The 13,181-nt window shown below is 39.6% G+C and overlaps 1 protein-coding gene across 1 annotated transcript; it reads right to left on the bottom strand.

Moving 5' to 3' along the window:
* Positions 1-229: 229 nt before the first annotated feature.
* Positions 230-12,067, bottom strand: ecrg4 (ECRG4 augurin precursor). The gene is made up of 5 exons (XM_007885066.2): positions 11,868-12,067; positions 9,149-9,251; positions 4,104-4,151; positions 3,754-3,905; positions 230-968 (listed from the first exon to the last, which is right to left on the bottom strand). Exons 2-5 carry the CDS (start codon positions 9,216-9,218, stop codon positions 810-812), a joined length of 429 nt encoding a protein of 142 aa, XP_007883257.1. The 5' UTR covers positions 9,219-9,251; positions 11,868-12,067; the 3' UTR covers positions 230-809.
* Positions 12,068-13,181: the final 1,114 nt, after the last annotated feature.

Here is a 13,181-nt window from a genome sequence, read left to right as displayed (position 1 = left end):
TTTATTATTACTATTAGTTGAATTGTCTGCCAAGCATAAATTTGAGTACTTTTTAAGTTTTAATAAAAACAGTTTGCTGATCTATATTGAAAGCTTCTATAATTCCTTGCCATTATCTCCTTAGTTAAAGATCAGTTTTAGTGCCATTCTAGAATTATTCTATCTCAAGGTTTGATTACAATACTAATCCATATAAATTAATGTTAAAAAAACACAGCATGTGTGCAAATTGCTTGCTATCCATTTAATAGAAGATTGCATATTAACATTTGAAGCCATGGTACAGTAATTGGATTGCATTAACAGGAAATGTAATCAATAGCATTCAGTTTAATCAAAACATTCAGAATACCTGCACCATTCTCCACAGCACATCATGAGGAAAATCATTTTTAAAATTACAAGAAGTTAATCCAACATTTAGTAACTTTCATCTTATCCTGTGATTTTCTGCTTTTCTAAATGGGTCTTGCAATACCCAGAGTAAAATTTAAAATAAAAAGATATAAAAAAAAGACATTAAGACATTCAATCTCATCAGTCTTTGAATTTTAAAAAGCACCTTAACAAATCCTTCAAGAAAGTTATAGGATATTAAAAATACAATAGATTTTAGTGGAATGTAAAGATAAATTAGTCTTAGGATTTGAGAAAATATTAGCATTTATGATTTGTTATAATGTAAGTATAAAGGAAATCAAATTCCTGCAATGCAACTTTAAGGGAAATACGTCAACACTCAGGAAACACACCCACATGCAGTGTGCTGACAGATGAGGAGCTGTACTGATAGATTCTAACAGGTTGCTTTAATAATCGTCGTAGTTAACATCAGCACCATAGCGCATGCTCCGAGAATAGTGTGGACCCATTGGAGCATTCTCATCATAGTGGTGGTAATAGCGAGATTGATCGTGACCACCGCTGCGTTGTACATTCATCCAATATTCAATGTCATCTTCAAATCTCTAGAATCATTTGAAAATAAATATTAGTCGATCCTTCTTCCACCAGAATTTGTTACAGTAATTGCAGAGGTTTTTATTCCACAATTAAATGAAATATCAAGACCGAACTCTCTTCTCACAAAATGCAGTCCACATGCCATAGAACTGTTCAGTTTGAGTAGGGAAGAGAGTAATTGATTATGAAACACTTTTACCATGATAAGGTGCATTAAAAAGGGAAAAAAATCTCTTCTAAGTTGATGTTCTCTTTGACCGTGCCTTCAGCTCCCCTCTCGACTCTCTTCCCCCTCCTCGCTCCCTCCCTTCCCTCCCCTCACCCTGACCATTTCCCCGCTCCTCGATCCCTCCCTTCCCTCCCCTCACCCTGACCATTTCCCCCCTCCTCGCTCCCTCCCTTCCCTCCCCTCACCCTGACCATTTCCCCCCTCCTCGCTCCCTCCCTTCCCTCCCCTCACCCTGACCATTTCCCCCCTGCTCGGGTCATGACCCAACTGTGCAGTGCCTTGGGACGTCCTCCTGACGTGAAAGGCGCTTTATAAATGGAATCTTGTTGTTGTTGTTGTTGATGTGTTTCTCATTCTAGCCTATCAGAATTTGCTACATAAAAGAACATCCTGTCTCCCACAAGATTACAAAATTGGTCTGAGTGTAAAAGACCTATCGATCTCAACCCTCCAGGACACTCACTCTACCATCCCAACACTGCATCAAGCTGCTTTTCAAATTAGTCCAATGTCCTAGTTTCCTCCACCTTTACTGCAACCATGTGTTAATTACCCGTTGCATTGAAGAAAATCTTCCGGGTATTATCCCTGAAATTGCCCTTTCTAACTCTAAAGCTATATCCTCTTGTTCTGCTGTCATGATACATCCTAAAATAATGATCTGGGTTTACTTTTTAATCCCATTTAAAATGTTGTACACCTCTATGAGGTCCCCTCTGATTCTTGTTCTAACTTCAGTTGAATGTCAACAAGACCGAGGCTCTCCTCAGTCGCTGATAGCATCACCATCCATGGTTGCACACTCCACCTTGCTAAGCCAGTCCGGAACCTTGAGGTCTTGTTTGACCCTCAACTATCCTTTCTACCCCGCATCTGTGCCATGACCCTCTCTGCCTTCCCCCACCTCCACAACATCGCCCGGCTCTAACACTGTCTCACACCATAGGCCGCCAAAACCCTCATACACGCCTTCATTACATCGAGGCTTGACTATCCAAACTCACTGCTTGTCGGCCTCCCCAACTCCTCCCTCCACAGGCTGCAGATCATCCAGATCTCTGCAGCCCATGTCCTCTCCCGCACTAGGCTCTGCGACCCTAATACCCCCATCCTCACACGACTCCACTGGTTTCCATTCACACAGAGGATACAGTTCAAGATCCTGGTCCTCACCTTAAAAGCCTTCCACGGTCTTGCTCTCCCCTACCTCTTGACCTCCTAACCCTCGACTGCTCAGCGGGTTCTGGCGTGCTTCACGTCCCCAGCCTTGCTTGACCCACTATTGGCGGGCGGGCCTTCTGCCATTCTGCACCCACCCTCTGGAGCTCCATCCCGCAGTCTCTCCGTCTTGCCCCCTCCCTCACCACCTTCAAGTCCCACCTTAAGATCCTCCTCTTTGCCCATGCTTTCGATCTCCCCGCTTAACCCCCTGCCCTCCACCCTTCCCCACACCAACCCTTAGCTTGGATCCGTAACTCTTGTCTGTCCAGCCCCTTGGGACGTCCTCCTGACATTAAAGGAGCTATACAAATGTAATTTTGGTGGTGTTGTCATCGTTCTCTCAAGACTGCAGAGCCCTGTCTTATCTAATCATTGCTCACAGCTCATTCTTCTAACATTAGAAAATCATCCTCATTGCTCTCCGCTGCACTGCCTCTGGGGCCTGAGCAGAACCCTTATGTCACGGTGACCAGAACCATATGCAGTGTTTAAAAGAATGTGCTGCTATTGAGATGTTTGCAAATGAACACATGCTCAAAAAGACCTTGTCTTTATATAATACATAATATTATACAGGTAAAAATGAGAGATTATGTACAAATTCAGATGTGGCAACTTGAAAATTATAGGTCAAACTGCTGCCCTGCCTGAGATCAGCTAATTCAGCACAGGCAGGGATTTCAACTTACAGCCATCTGGTTTGTGTTGCCTGGTTCCTCCACTATTGGGAATCCATTGATATACAGGAGAAAAATACATATGAACAACCATTCCTTCCCCCTCCCCCAACCACCAACTCTGTTAAAATGCCTCTGAGTAAAGGTTGGTTTCTGCAGATATTGTGACAATCCTTCTGACTCCTTGGGTTATTTTAAACAGGAGGTATCAGAAACGTTGTCTCAGAGATACATAACTGGCTTTTGGCGATCAAGCGTTCATAGTGACGTCACTTTTTGATCCATTATGTCGGCGCTTTCTGCCATTGAGATTCAGAATTTACCAGGTTGGATTGTTCCTCCACTAATACAGAACGCGTGAGAACATGTCAGACCATCATGAGATAGGTTTTACCCCTCTGCTGCTGTATTGTTGCAGGAGTAATTTGAATCGGCTGCAACACCCATCCCAGTATTTCCCTGGGGGAATCAGCATTGAGACACTGCACCTCCAGAATCTGAGTCTCCCACAATTTGACAATAAGCACCACTGATAATTATCATAACACTTACCACATTTTTATACAACCCACTGTATTTAACAAGATTAAGTGGCAGTGATCATTTGTATCTGAGAACTAAAATGGCCAACAGGTTTGAAGGAAAAGTTCAGCCGTGACTTACCTTTTCATTGAATCCCATGTTAATAAACTGTTGGTACCACTGTTGGACGTCCTCACGGGATCTGTCCCACAATTGACGTTTTGGACGCTTCAGATCATTCAAAAACTCTTTGGCCTTGGATTCAGGCACTGAAAGAGTTGCTCTCTCTTCAGCTAGAACACAGCGCACAGTTAAAATGACTTTTTAAAAATAAATAAAATTATTGATTCCATAAATATTTGTCATCTTAAAAATCATTGATGAAATACTTTGTAAACTTAAGGAATCCATTGAAAGAAAGTTATTTGGATTTCTTTTTATCTCATGCAGAGAAATTAACTTAATTCCAGACCAAATTAGATTTGTCTCACCGCTTCTTTTTTGCATTATCTTGCGGAGTTTGTTTCCACTTGAACCATCTAAAAATAAAACAATAAAATATGATAAAGATTATTCTATTCAGATAAAGAAGTTTCATGTAGAATTAGGGTTCCTTCCATTAACCAGGCCGCAGCCTGCTTTGGCTGGTAACACTCTTACCTCTAAGTAAGAAGTTTGTAGGTTCAAGTCTTCCTTCAGGATACTAAGCTTCTACTGAGTCTAGGCTGACATCACATGCAGTGTTGGCAGTGTGCTGCAATGTCTGAGGTGCCATTCTTCTACAACAAATTACAGTTTAATGAGGCTTTAAACCATGTGTCATCTGTCTGTCCAGGTGGACGTTAAAGATCCTATGCATTACTTAGGATTACAAGAGAAGGGGTTTCTCCTGATGTCCTGGACAACAATCCTCCTGAAAAAAATTGGTTTCTTACACTACTGTTTGTAGGACATCGCTGTATATACATTTGGCTGCCATGTCATAGTCACTATACTTAGAGTAAAATTTTGTGGAGGAACTTTGAGATGTTTTGGCAATGTAAAACTATAAGCTGCAGTTCACCTCTAAATACACAGTCACTTTTCTACAATGTATATATTCTTAACTCGAGGGTTTACATTAGCACCTTCCTCAAGAGACTGAAAAGGCTGGACAGATTTCATTATAGGATAACGTTTAATGTTGCACTTTTATGTTCACTTTAAATCACTTGAAATTCATATTAGCTGAAAAAAACATGACTAGTGTTTTTTTTATTTTGTCAAAGCACAATTTCCACTGGGGAAAAACACACTGAAATTTAACATAGGATTGTGATCCACACTTCAGCCCCGTCACTGATTAAACCTAGAAAACACGTAGAACCAAACTTGGAGGATTTGAGAACATGTCTGTTGGGACACCAGACATTGCATTGTTTTAATAGACATTTTCACAAATCAGAGAGAAAGAATAGCCTTAAATATTTTTGACTGCATAAAGCAAAGCATTTCATAGAATCATAGATAACAGTTAAAATCAATTTGTCTTCTTGCCTAGCTTAGTCTTTTGTGCTTATTAATATCTCGGGATACAGTATATAGTTTGGGACATAACATGTAAAGAGACTTCCAGGGTAATGGAAGGCAAACTAGATGGACCTTGGTTTTCTTTTGCCTAGCTTACATAAAGACAGACTGCAAGAGTTTTTATAAATATATAAAGAGGAAGAGGCTGTCCAAGGTAAATGTGGGTCCGCTACAGGCAGAGATGGGGGGAATTACAGTAGGGGACAAAGACATGGCAGAGTCATTAAACAAGTACTTTGCTACTGTCTTCACATTAGAAGACACTGAAAACCTACCAAGAATAGAGGGGAACATTAGTGAGCAACTTGGGGGAATTAATATTAGTAAAGAAATGGTTTTAGGTAAATTGTCAGGTCTTAAAACTGATAAATCTCCTGGACCTGGTGGCCTACATCCTAGGGTTTTAAAAGAGGTGGCTACTGAGATAGTGGATGGCTTGTCTTTGATCTTCCGAAATTCTCTGGATTCTGGAACGGTTCCCATTGATTGGAAGATTGCAAACGTAACACCACTATTTAAGAAGGGTGGGAGAGAAAAGATGGGGAACTATAGACCAGTTAGTTTCTGGTAGGGAAAATTCTTGAGTCCTTAATTAAAGATGTTGTTATAGGATTCCTGGAAGACCATAACAAGATTAGGCAGAGTCAACATGGCTTTACAAAAGGGAAGTCATGCTTAACTAATCTTTTAGAGTTTTTTGAAGATGTATCTAGCAGGTTAGATAGGGGGGAACCAGTAGATGTAGTATATTTAGATTTTAAAAAAGCATTTGACAAAGTGCCACACAAAAGGCTATAGGTTAAGGCTCACAGGATTAACGAATGGGAACATATTAGCATGGATTGAAGAGTGGCTAACGGGTAGAAAACAGAGAGTAGGGATAAACGGGTCATTCTCGAATTGGCAGGATGTGACTAGTGGAGTGCCACAAGGATCAGTGCTTGGGCCTCAGCTATTTACAATTTACATCAATGATCTAGACGAGGACATTGAATGTAACGTATCTAAATTCGCGGATGACACTAAACTAGGTGGGAGAGTAAGCTCTGAGGATGATCCAAAAAGATTGCAATGGGATATAGATAGGCTAGGGGAGTGGGCGAGTAGGTGGCAGATGGAATTTAATGTGGGGAAGTGTGAAGTTATTCACCTAGTTAGAAAAACAGATTATTTTCTAGAGGGGGAGAGATTAGATAGTGATAGTGTTCAGAGGGATTTGGGTGTCCTTGTACACCAGTCTCAAAAAGTTAGTTTGCAGGTGCAGCAAGCAACTAAGAAGGCGAACGGCATGTTAGCGTTTATTGCAAAAGGTTTAGAGTACAAGAGTAGGGAAGTCTTGCTGCAACTGTATAAGGCCTTGGTGAGACCGCACCTAGAGTTTTGGTCTCCTTATTTAAAAAAGGGACATACTTGCCCTAGAGGGGGTGCAGCGTAGATTCACTCGGTTAGTTCCTGGGATGAGGAGACTGACCTATGAGGATAGGCTGAATAAACTAGGGCTGTATTCTCTAGAGTAAAGAAGAATTAGGGGAGATCTTATTGAAACATACAAGATTCTTAAAGGGCTGGATAAAGTAGACACTGAGGGTCTGTTTCCCCTGGTAGGAGAATCTATAACCAGGAGTCACAGTCTTAAAATTAAGGGTCAGCCTTTTAAAATAGAGTTGAGGAGACATTCCTTCACTCAGAGGGTAGTGAATTTATGGAATTCACTACCCCAGAAGGCTGTAGATGCTCAGTCCTTGAACATCTTCAACTGATAGATTTTTAAAAAATAGAGGGATGTGGGGATAGGGCAGGTAAGTAGAGTTAGGTCTGAAGATCAGCCATGATCTTATCGAATGGCGGGGCAGGCTCGAGGGGCCGAATGGCCTACTCCTGCTCCTAATTCTTATGTTCTTATGTTCTTATTCTTACATTCTTATGTCTTCATTTTGTTTAGCATGTTGCTGCTACAAATCAAAATCTGTCTTTTTCATCAATTACGTAGCACAGTGTTGGGCTGTTAAAGTACGCCTTCTCCACCGATAAGAGCATTCAAGTTTCTGGAAAATCTCAGACACTCTTGTATAATGGGCAAGTATTTGACACAGATGTGTTTATCTGATCAGCAAGGCCAGCAGAACATAAGATCATCATTGTTGCAAATTACAGGCCCCAGATGTTTTCCACAAGCCCAAAGGGAATATGCAATTCTAATTCTAGGAGCAAATACAGCAATGCAGCTGTCACCTCGGCATCAATTCATCACTTATCCACAGTGAAAACAACCTGATGTATAGAAAGATCTGAAATCTTTCCATGTAGTGTCAGCTCAATAAATTAATTGGAGATGTTATTACATTTTTTGCATCAAATCCCTCATGAAATGTTAGATATTTCTCCCCATAAACAGTCCTGAAGTAAAAGGGTGTGCAAAAAGGGTATCATGTATGACTGGGCCATATTCCTCTTGTTGAATGTTAGTCTCTGAAGGGTCAAAATCTAACTATAGACAGTCAGAAGCTTCTTTTAGGATAAGACTGATACCCTAGTTCAAGCACAATTAGGTTCTCTTATCAGTCTGGATGTGTCAGCCATATACAAACATTAATTTCAATGGGAAATGGAATTCATACACAATAGTGGAAGTAGCTAGAGCAATCTACAATAATAATTTTTCACAATATTATTTTACAATAATAATTATTTTACAATAATAATTATTTTACAATAATAATTATTTTAAATACAATTTTTCTTTCTTTTAGACAGCAAAGATCACAAACTTCAATGATTCGTGGATGCCAACCCCTCTCCTGACCCCATTCCTCCACCCAATCCCACTCCTTACCATATCTTCACTATCCCCTCTGACCTCCCACTCTCTGATCCCGAACAATCCGTCCTCAGGAAGGCCTCAATTTAATCTCCTTACGCCTCCACCTCAATGAATTTTTGATCCCGACATGATGCTGAGATCTTCTTCCACCGCCTCCGCGCCCAGTTTTTTTGGTCGTCTGGTGAAAGAACCTCTACCTGGTAGAGGCTGAACTCCAACTCTCTGACAACTCCTCCCACCTCCCCCTGGACCATGACCCCACAACTGAACACCAAGCCATCAGCACCGAGACAGTCAATGACCTCATCTGCTCTGGGGAGCTTGCTCCCACAGCCTCCAACTTCATAGACCCCAAACCCGCACAGCCCACCTCTACCTCCTCCCCAAGATCCATAAGCAGGACTGTCCTGGGAGACCTATGTTTCAGCCTGTTCCTGCCCCACCGAACTGATCTCCTCATATCTGGACTCCATTTTTGCTCCTCTTGTCCAGGCCCTACCAACCTACATTTGTGACTCTTCTGACTTCTTCCGCCACTTCAATAATTTCCAGTTCCCTGTAAGGCTGAGGAGTAGCAACACTTTACCATACATTTTATGGTAAATCTTTGTGAAGCTTGGAGACATCTTGACGACATGATAAGGAGTTAATATCAAAATGCAAGGGTTATTATTAGGATTTTATTTTCTATTACCGCTGAACAAATATACAAGATATTCCACAAATAATAATCTTTGCATTTGGCATAGCATGTTGGAGAGATGTTTCAAAGCACTTCACAGGATTATTGTGACTGTGTATTTGTAAACAAATGCAGCAGCCCATTTGCACATAGCAATGTTCCACAAACAGCCATGAAATGAATGACCAATTTTATTTGCAGGATTATTGGCCAGGACACTGGGAGAAATTCCCTTCTCTTTTCGAATTATCCATCTGATCAGGCAGATGGTACCTTCGTTTACCGTCTCATCTGAAAGATGGTACCGCTGACAATGCAATGCACCCCCAGCACTTCCTACATGAGTTCAAGTCATAATATTGAGCTTGAATCCACAATCTTCTGACCCAGAGGCGAGAGTGATACCACTGAGCCAGGCTTTACATGCATTAAATATGATACTCATGAGGTATACATTTACCCACCTGGGAATATGAAAGTCATCAAAAGCACAGAGAGAATCACAAAAGAAATCTGGAAGAGTTGAGAAGACATGTTGCTGCTTCCTGATGAGAGTTAGTGACCAGACTGTTGTGAAGAAATAATATTGAAAACTAATGAGAGACATAGCAAACATTGATTCAGGTCAATTTAGACATGTGTACATTCTGACCCAGCACCTGTGCTAGTCTTATTGCATCCTTCAAACCTAAAAGAACAGAGCTTTTCATACCATACCTTTTAAGCACATCGTAAAATTTATAGTAAAACACACTTAAGAATTTCACTGGTATATCCAAGCCGTGTAAAGATTTGTTAATTGCTTTGTTTTACGAGTCACTGTATCCAGCATCCAACTTTAGCTGTGCCGAAACCAGCTTTGGACCCAACCATTTGCATTAAGTCAAAGGCTGGGTGTTCACCAGCAGGTAGTTAATTCTGGTTCATCGCCATGAGCAGGATGTCAAACAGAGTGATAATTATTACATCAAAGATAGCATTTTACATCCCAATGGAAAGAGGCCACTCAACCCAGCATATGTGGCTGTTCTAATAATAATAATCCTTGCATTTCATGTAGCGTCTTAACACGCCTTCAAGATGTCTCAAAGCTCTTCACAGAATATACTGTAAAGTGAATTGACTGTATACTTCCGCAAAATACAGCCAATTGCACAAAGCAGTGTCCCACAAACAGGCATGGATTGAAGTGGATTTTCTTTTTTTTGAAGGAATTGTTAGCCACCGAAAAGCGACCCGCTAATCGACTAACAACCAAGTTCCTTCTTATTGCTGGGTAAACAGAGGCATGTGGAGTAAGGAAACTTGCCCAACATTTCACTCGAAGCTAAAGGCAATATTCCAATAGCCAATATCTTGTACAAAATTAACATTATCTCATTGATCTTAAATTCAATGCTTCTGTGCAGGATATAAAACCTAGAATTCCGTTTCCCTTCTTTTTCCACTTTTTTGGTTTTACTAATAGGCGGTTAAAGTTTCCATACAAATCTGAAGAAGGCCAGTGTTAAAAGAGTTTCTCCATTGCATTCAATCATTCACTCAGACAGGGGGAGTGTGAGCTGCAACACATCTGTGTGCTATGTATAACTTCAGAAGTTTCCTAATGTATTCATCTTCATATATACCATTTATATCAGTTAAATTTAATATTACAAATAGGGCAAAACAAAACCTAAATTAATAATACAGTGAATTGCAGGGGAAAATCTATCCTGTCTAAGAAATAGTTAATTATTCATTGTTTTATTTCTCCACTCCTGATTTAACAAAGTAGTTTTCACCACCACTGTGTAGTGTTCCAAAATATTTCCCCTTGATCTTTGTAGCTACTAGTCCATAGTTAACACATAACAAATTACAGTATCTATTTTTCTTACATAACAGTGTTACACGATGCAACTTTGTCTCACTGATCTGTATTAAAATTATTTGCTGAATACACATTACAGCAAAATCTATCCTCAGTCATTTTGGGCTACAGCTGAGGTTACATTGAATATAATCAGAAGTTCGAAGGGAATAGCTGACATTACATCATGGTGCTATTATCTTGATGAGATCTTTCCTGGGTTGTCCAGTGGGAAGACTTGCCATAAATTCAATAGAACTAATAGATTCCAACTTAGAGATTCACAGCTATGGACTTTTTTAAAAGAAAATCCAAATACCTACTTGACTAAATAAATACAACTATTTATCCTCCTTGATGGGGAGGTAAGGGAGCTGGACAAGCAGTGGGAAAGCTTGCCAGGCAGCAATATCAATGACAAGCTATATGGTTTTAGCTGGTTAGATTCCAGCATTACCTCACCCGCACAATCTGGGGTCCCTAAGCCTTGGCTCTTGCTAACCTGTGCCTAATCCTTTCCTGAAGCAGGAAGAGAGAGTGCATTCCATTCCAATAATCTACCTCTGGGATTTCCATGTGTAGGTGGGATACATGGAAATCTCAGTTTGGTTTGGATACTCTTTAGCATGGTGATGGGTTTCCACACGTGTCAGACACCCAACTGACCCAAAAAAAAGATTGGGGGCAAGACCATGTTATACAATAATTTGATAATTGACTTGGAAATCAATTGCAAAACTAATACTTTCTTTTTTTTTTGCACATTGGCAAACAACAATAACAACTTGCATTTATATAGCACCACTCAGGCAGGGGAGCATCCCAGAGCACAAAATCAGCCGTGGGAAATTATAAAACAGAAAACAATTTATTTAACTTTCAATGAATATACTAAGCCTATTCCCAGCATATTTAAAAAACACTGTAATTGTCTTTTCGGTCAGTTTAAATTCCCAAAAAAATAAGTATCAGAGAAATAAAAGGCTGTAAGAGTAAAAAGTATTAAATGCTATAAAAGAGAAAATCGAGGCAACACAACATATATAATACTGCAGTAACCACAACACAGCCCAAACTATGACAAGCTTTGACTCTTATCAAACTACTCGAGGCTGTCAATGACATTTCTATAAATATTGCCCTATACACTTTAAACGACTCTATTACATTTGTTAAAACAGCTTGTTTAGAAAAATACCCTTTGTCAGCTGAAAATAAAAATATTTTACCACTTCCGTGGCAAACGTTTGACTAGTTTAGCTTGCAATCTATACATCTTAAACTTTCTTCTGTTCCTCCTCCCAGTGGTTTGCAATGCATTGAAAGTTTACCTTTCACACAACAGATTTCCTTTTTCCCTTCTGTCTGTAGAAAAAACAAGTTTTCAGTGTGCAGCGATACAGAACAAACTGTTCCTTATTCTCTTCAGCACAGGTTGGCTCTAGAATGACCATCAGCTAGAGGCAGAAAAACTGTTGAAGCAGTCAGCTTGTTGGTGAGTCATAAGAAAAGAACTTTTGTTAGTCATCTCTCAATTCCTGGATTTGCAGTCTGATAAAAAGTTGAGAACTGGGCTGGGAATACTAATAATTTGAAACAGAGCACTGTTTCAAGCGATAGATTGCAAACAGATGTTTTTATGATGGATATCCCTAAGCATTTGACCTATGGTTTCAATTAAATAAAATTCAAAACATATTTGGAGCCTGAAATGAACATTCTCAAGAAAGATGAATTAAGTTACAATAATTTACTCTGTTTTTGATTTTTCTAGTTAAAGCGTGTTTGTTAAACCATGATTTTTTTAACATTAAGTACGCTCATAGTTGCATGCAAAGATTTAGTAAAATGCATGCTTGATCAAGTCAATATAGATATCGTTCATGTGCATAGAGTTTCAATTTAGCAGAATCTGCATGACTTTAGTAAAATAATAACAATTCTTGTATTGGTATAACCCCTTTCATGTCAGGAGGTCGTCTCAAAGCACTTCACAGGATTTACTGTAAAGTGTACTGGCTGTGTAGGCTAAGACACAGCCAATGTGCCACAGGAATGTCCCGCAAATAGCCTTGAAAGTATTAAAACGATTAATGTGAAACATAAGGACAGCTCATTAAATAACAATTGCCCCATTTGTTAGCATTTTATTGTACTGCAAATGTCTGGAAAGGGTCGATTCGACATTCATTGAAATACTGTATTGCCTTTGTACGGTAATATATTGTAATGCCATTTCCCCAAGTGAAATAATATTTTTTTTAAATGTTTCAGTTGTTACTTTGTTTAAAAATATTTTTTTTAGAGGTTTACAAATGTGCTCAAGGGATATTTTAAAGCTGATCTCCATAGCAAACTCCAACTAGTTATCCCTCCTTACATCTCAGGGAAGACTTGTTAAAATTGTATTTCAAAAGTTGTATTTTTTCAAAGCATCAACAATCTTCAACAGCCTTGTCTTGGAGCAGAACTTCAATCCTATTGAAGAATCCCATTCTACAGAAACAATGGCATAAAATGGGGACTGGAGTAAATCATTGGAACTAGCAAGTCTGTTCCATGATTTACAAAAAAATTCTTGAGCACAGAACGATGACTACAGGTTTTTGTTTGGTGAGCCAGGTGTCGGACATCAGCACTCTGCT

Source organism: Callorhinchus milii, unplaced genomic scaffold (genome assembly GCF_018977255.1).
Source record: "Callorhinchus milii isolate IMCB2004 unplaced genomic scaffold, IMCB_Cmil_1.0 Scaffold4, whole genome shotgun sequence".
In the NCBI taxonomy this organism is placed as follows: domain Eukaryota; kingdom Metazoa; phylum Chordata; class Chondrichthyes; order Chimaeriformes; family Callorhinchidae; genus Callorhinchus; species Callorhinchus milii.
This window is presented reverse-complemented; position numbering and strand designations above follow the sequence as displayed.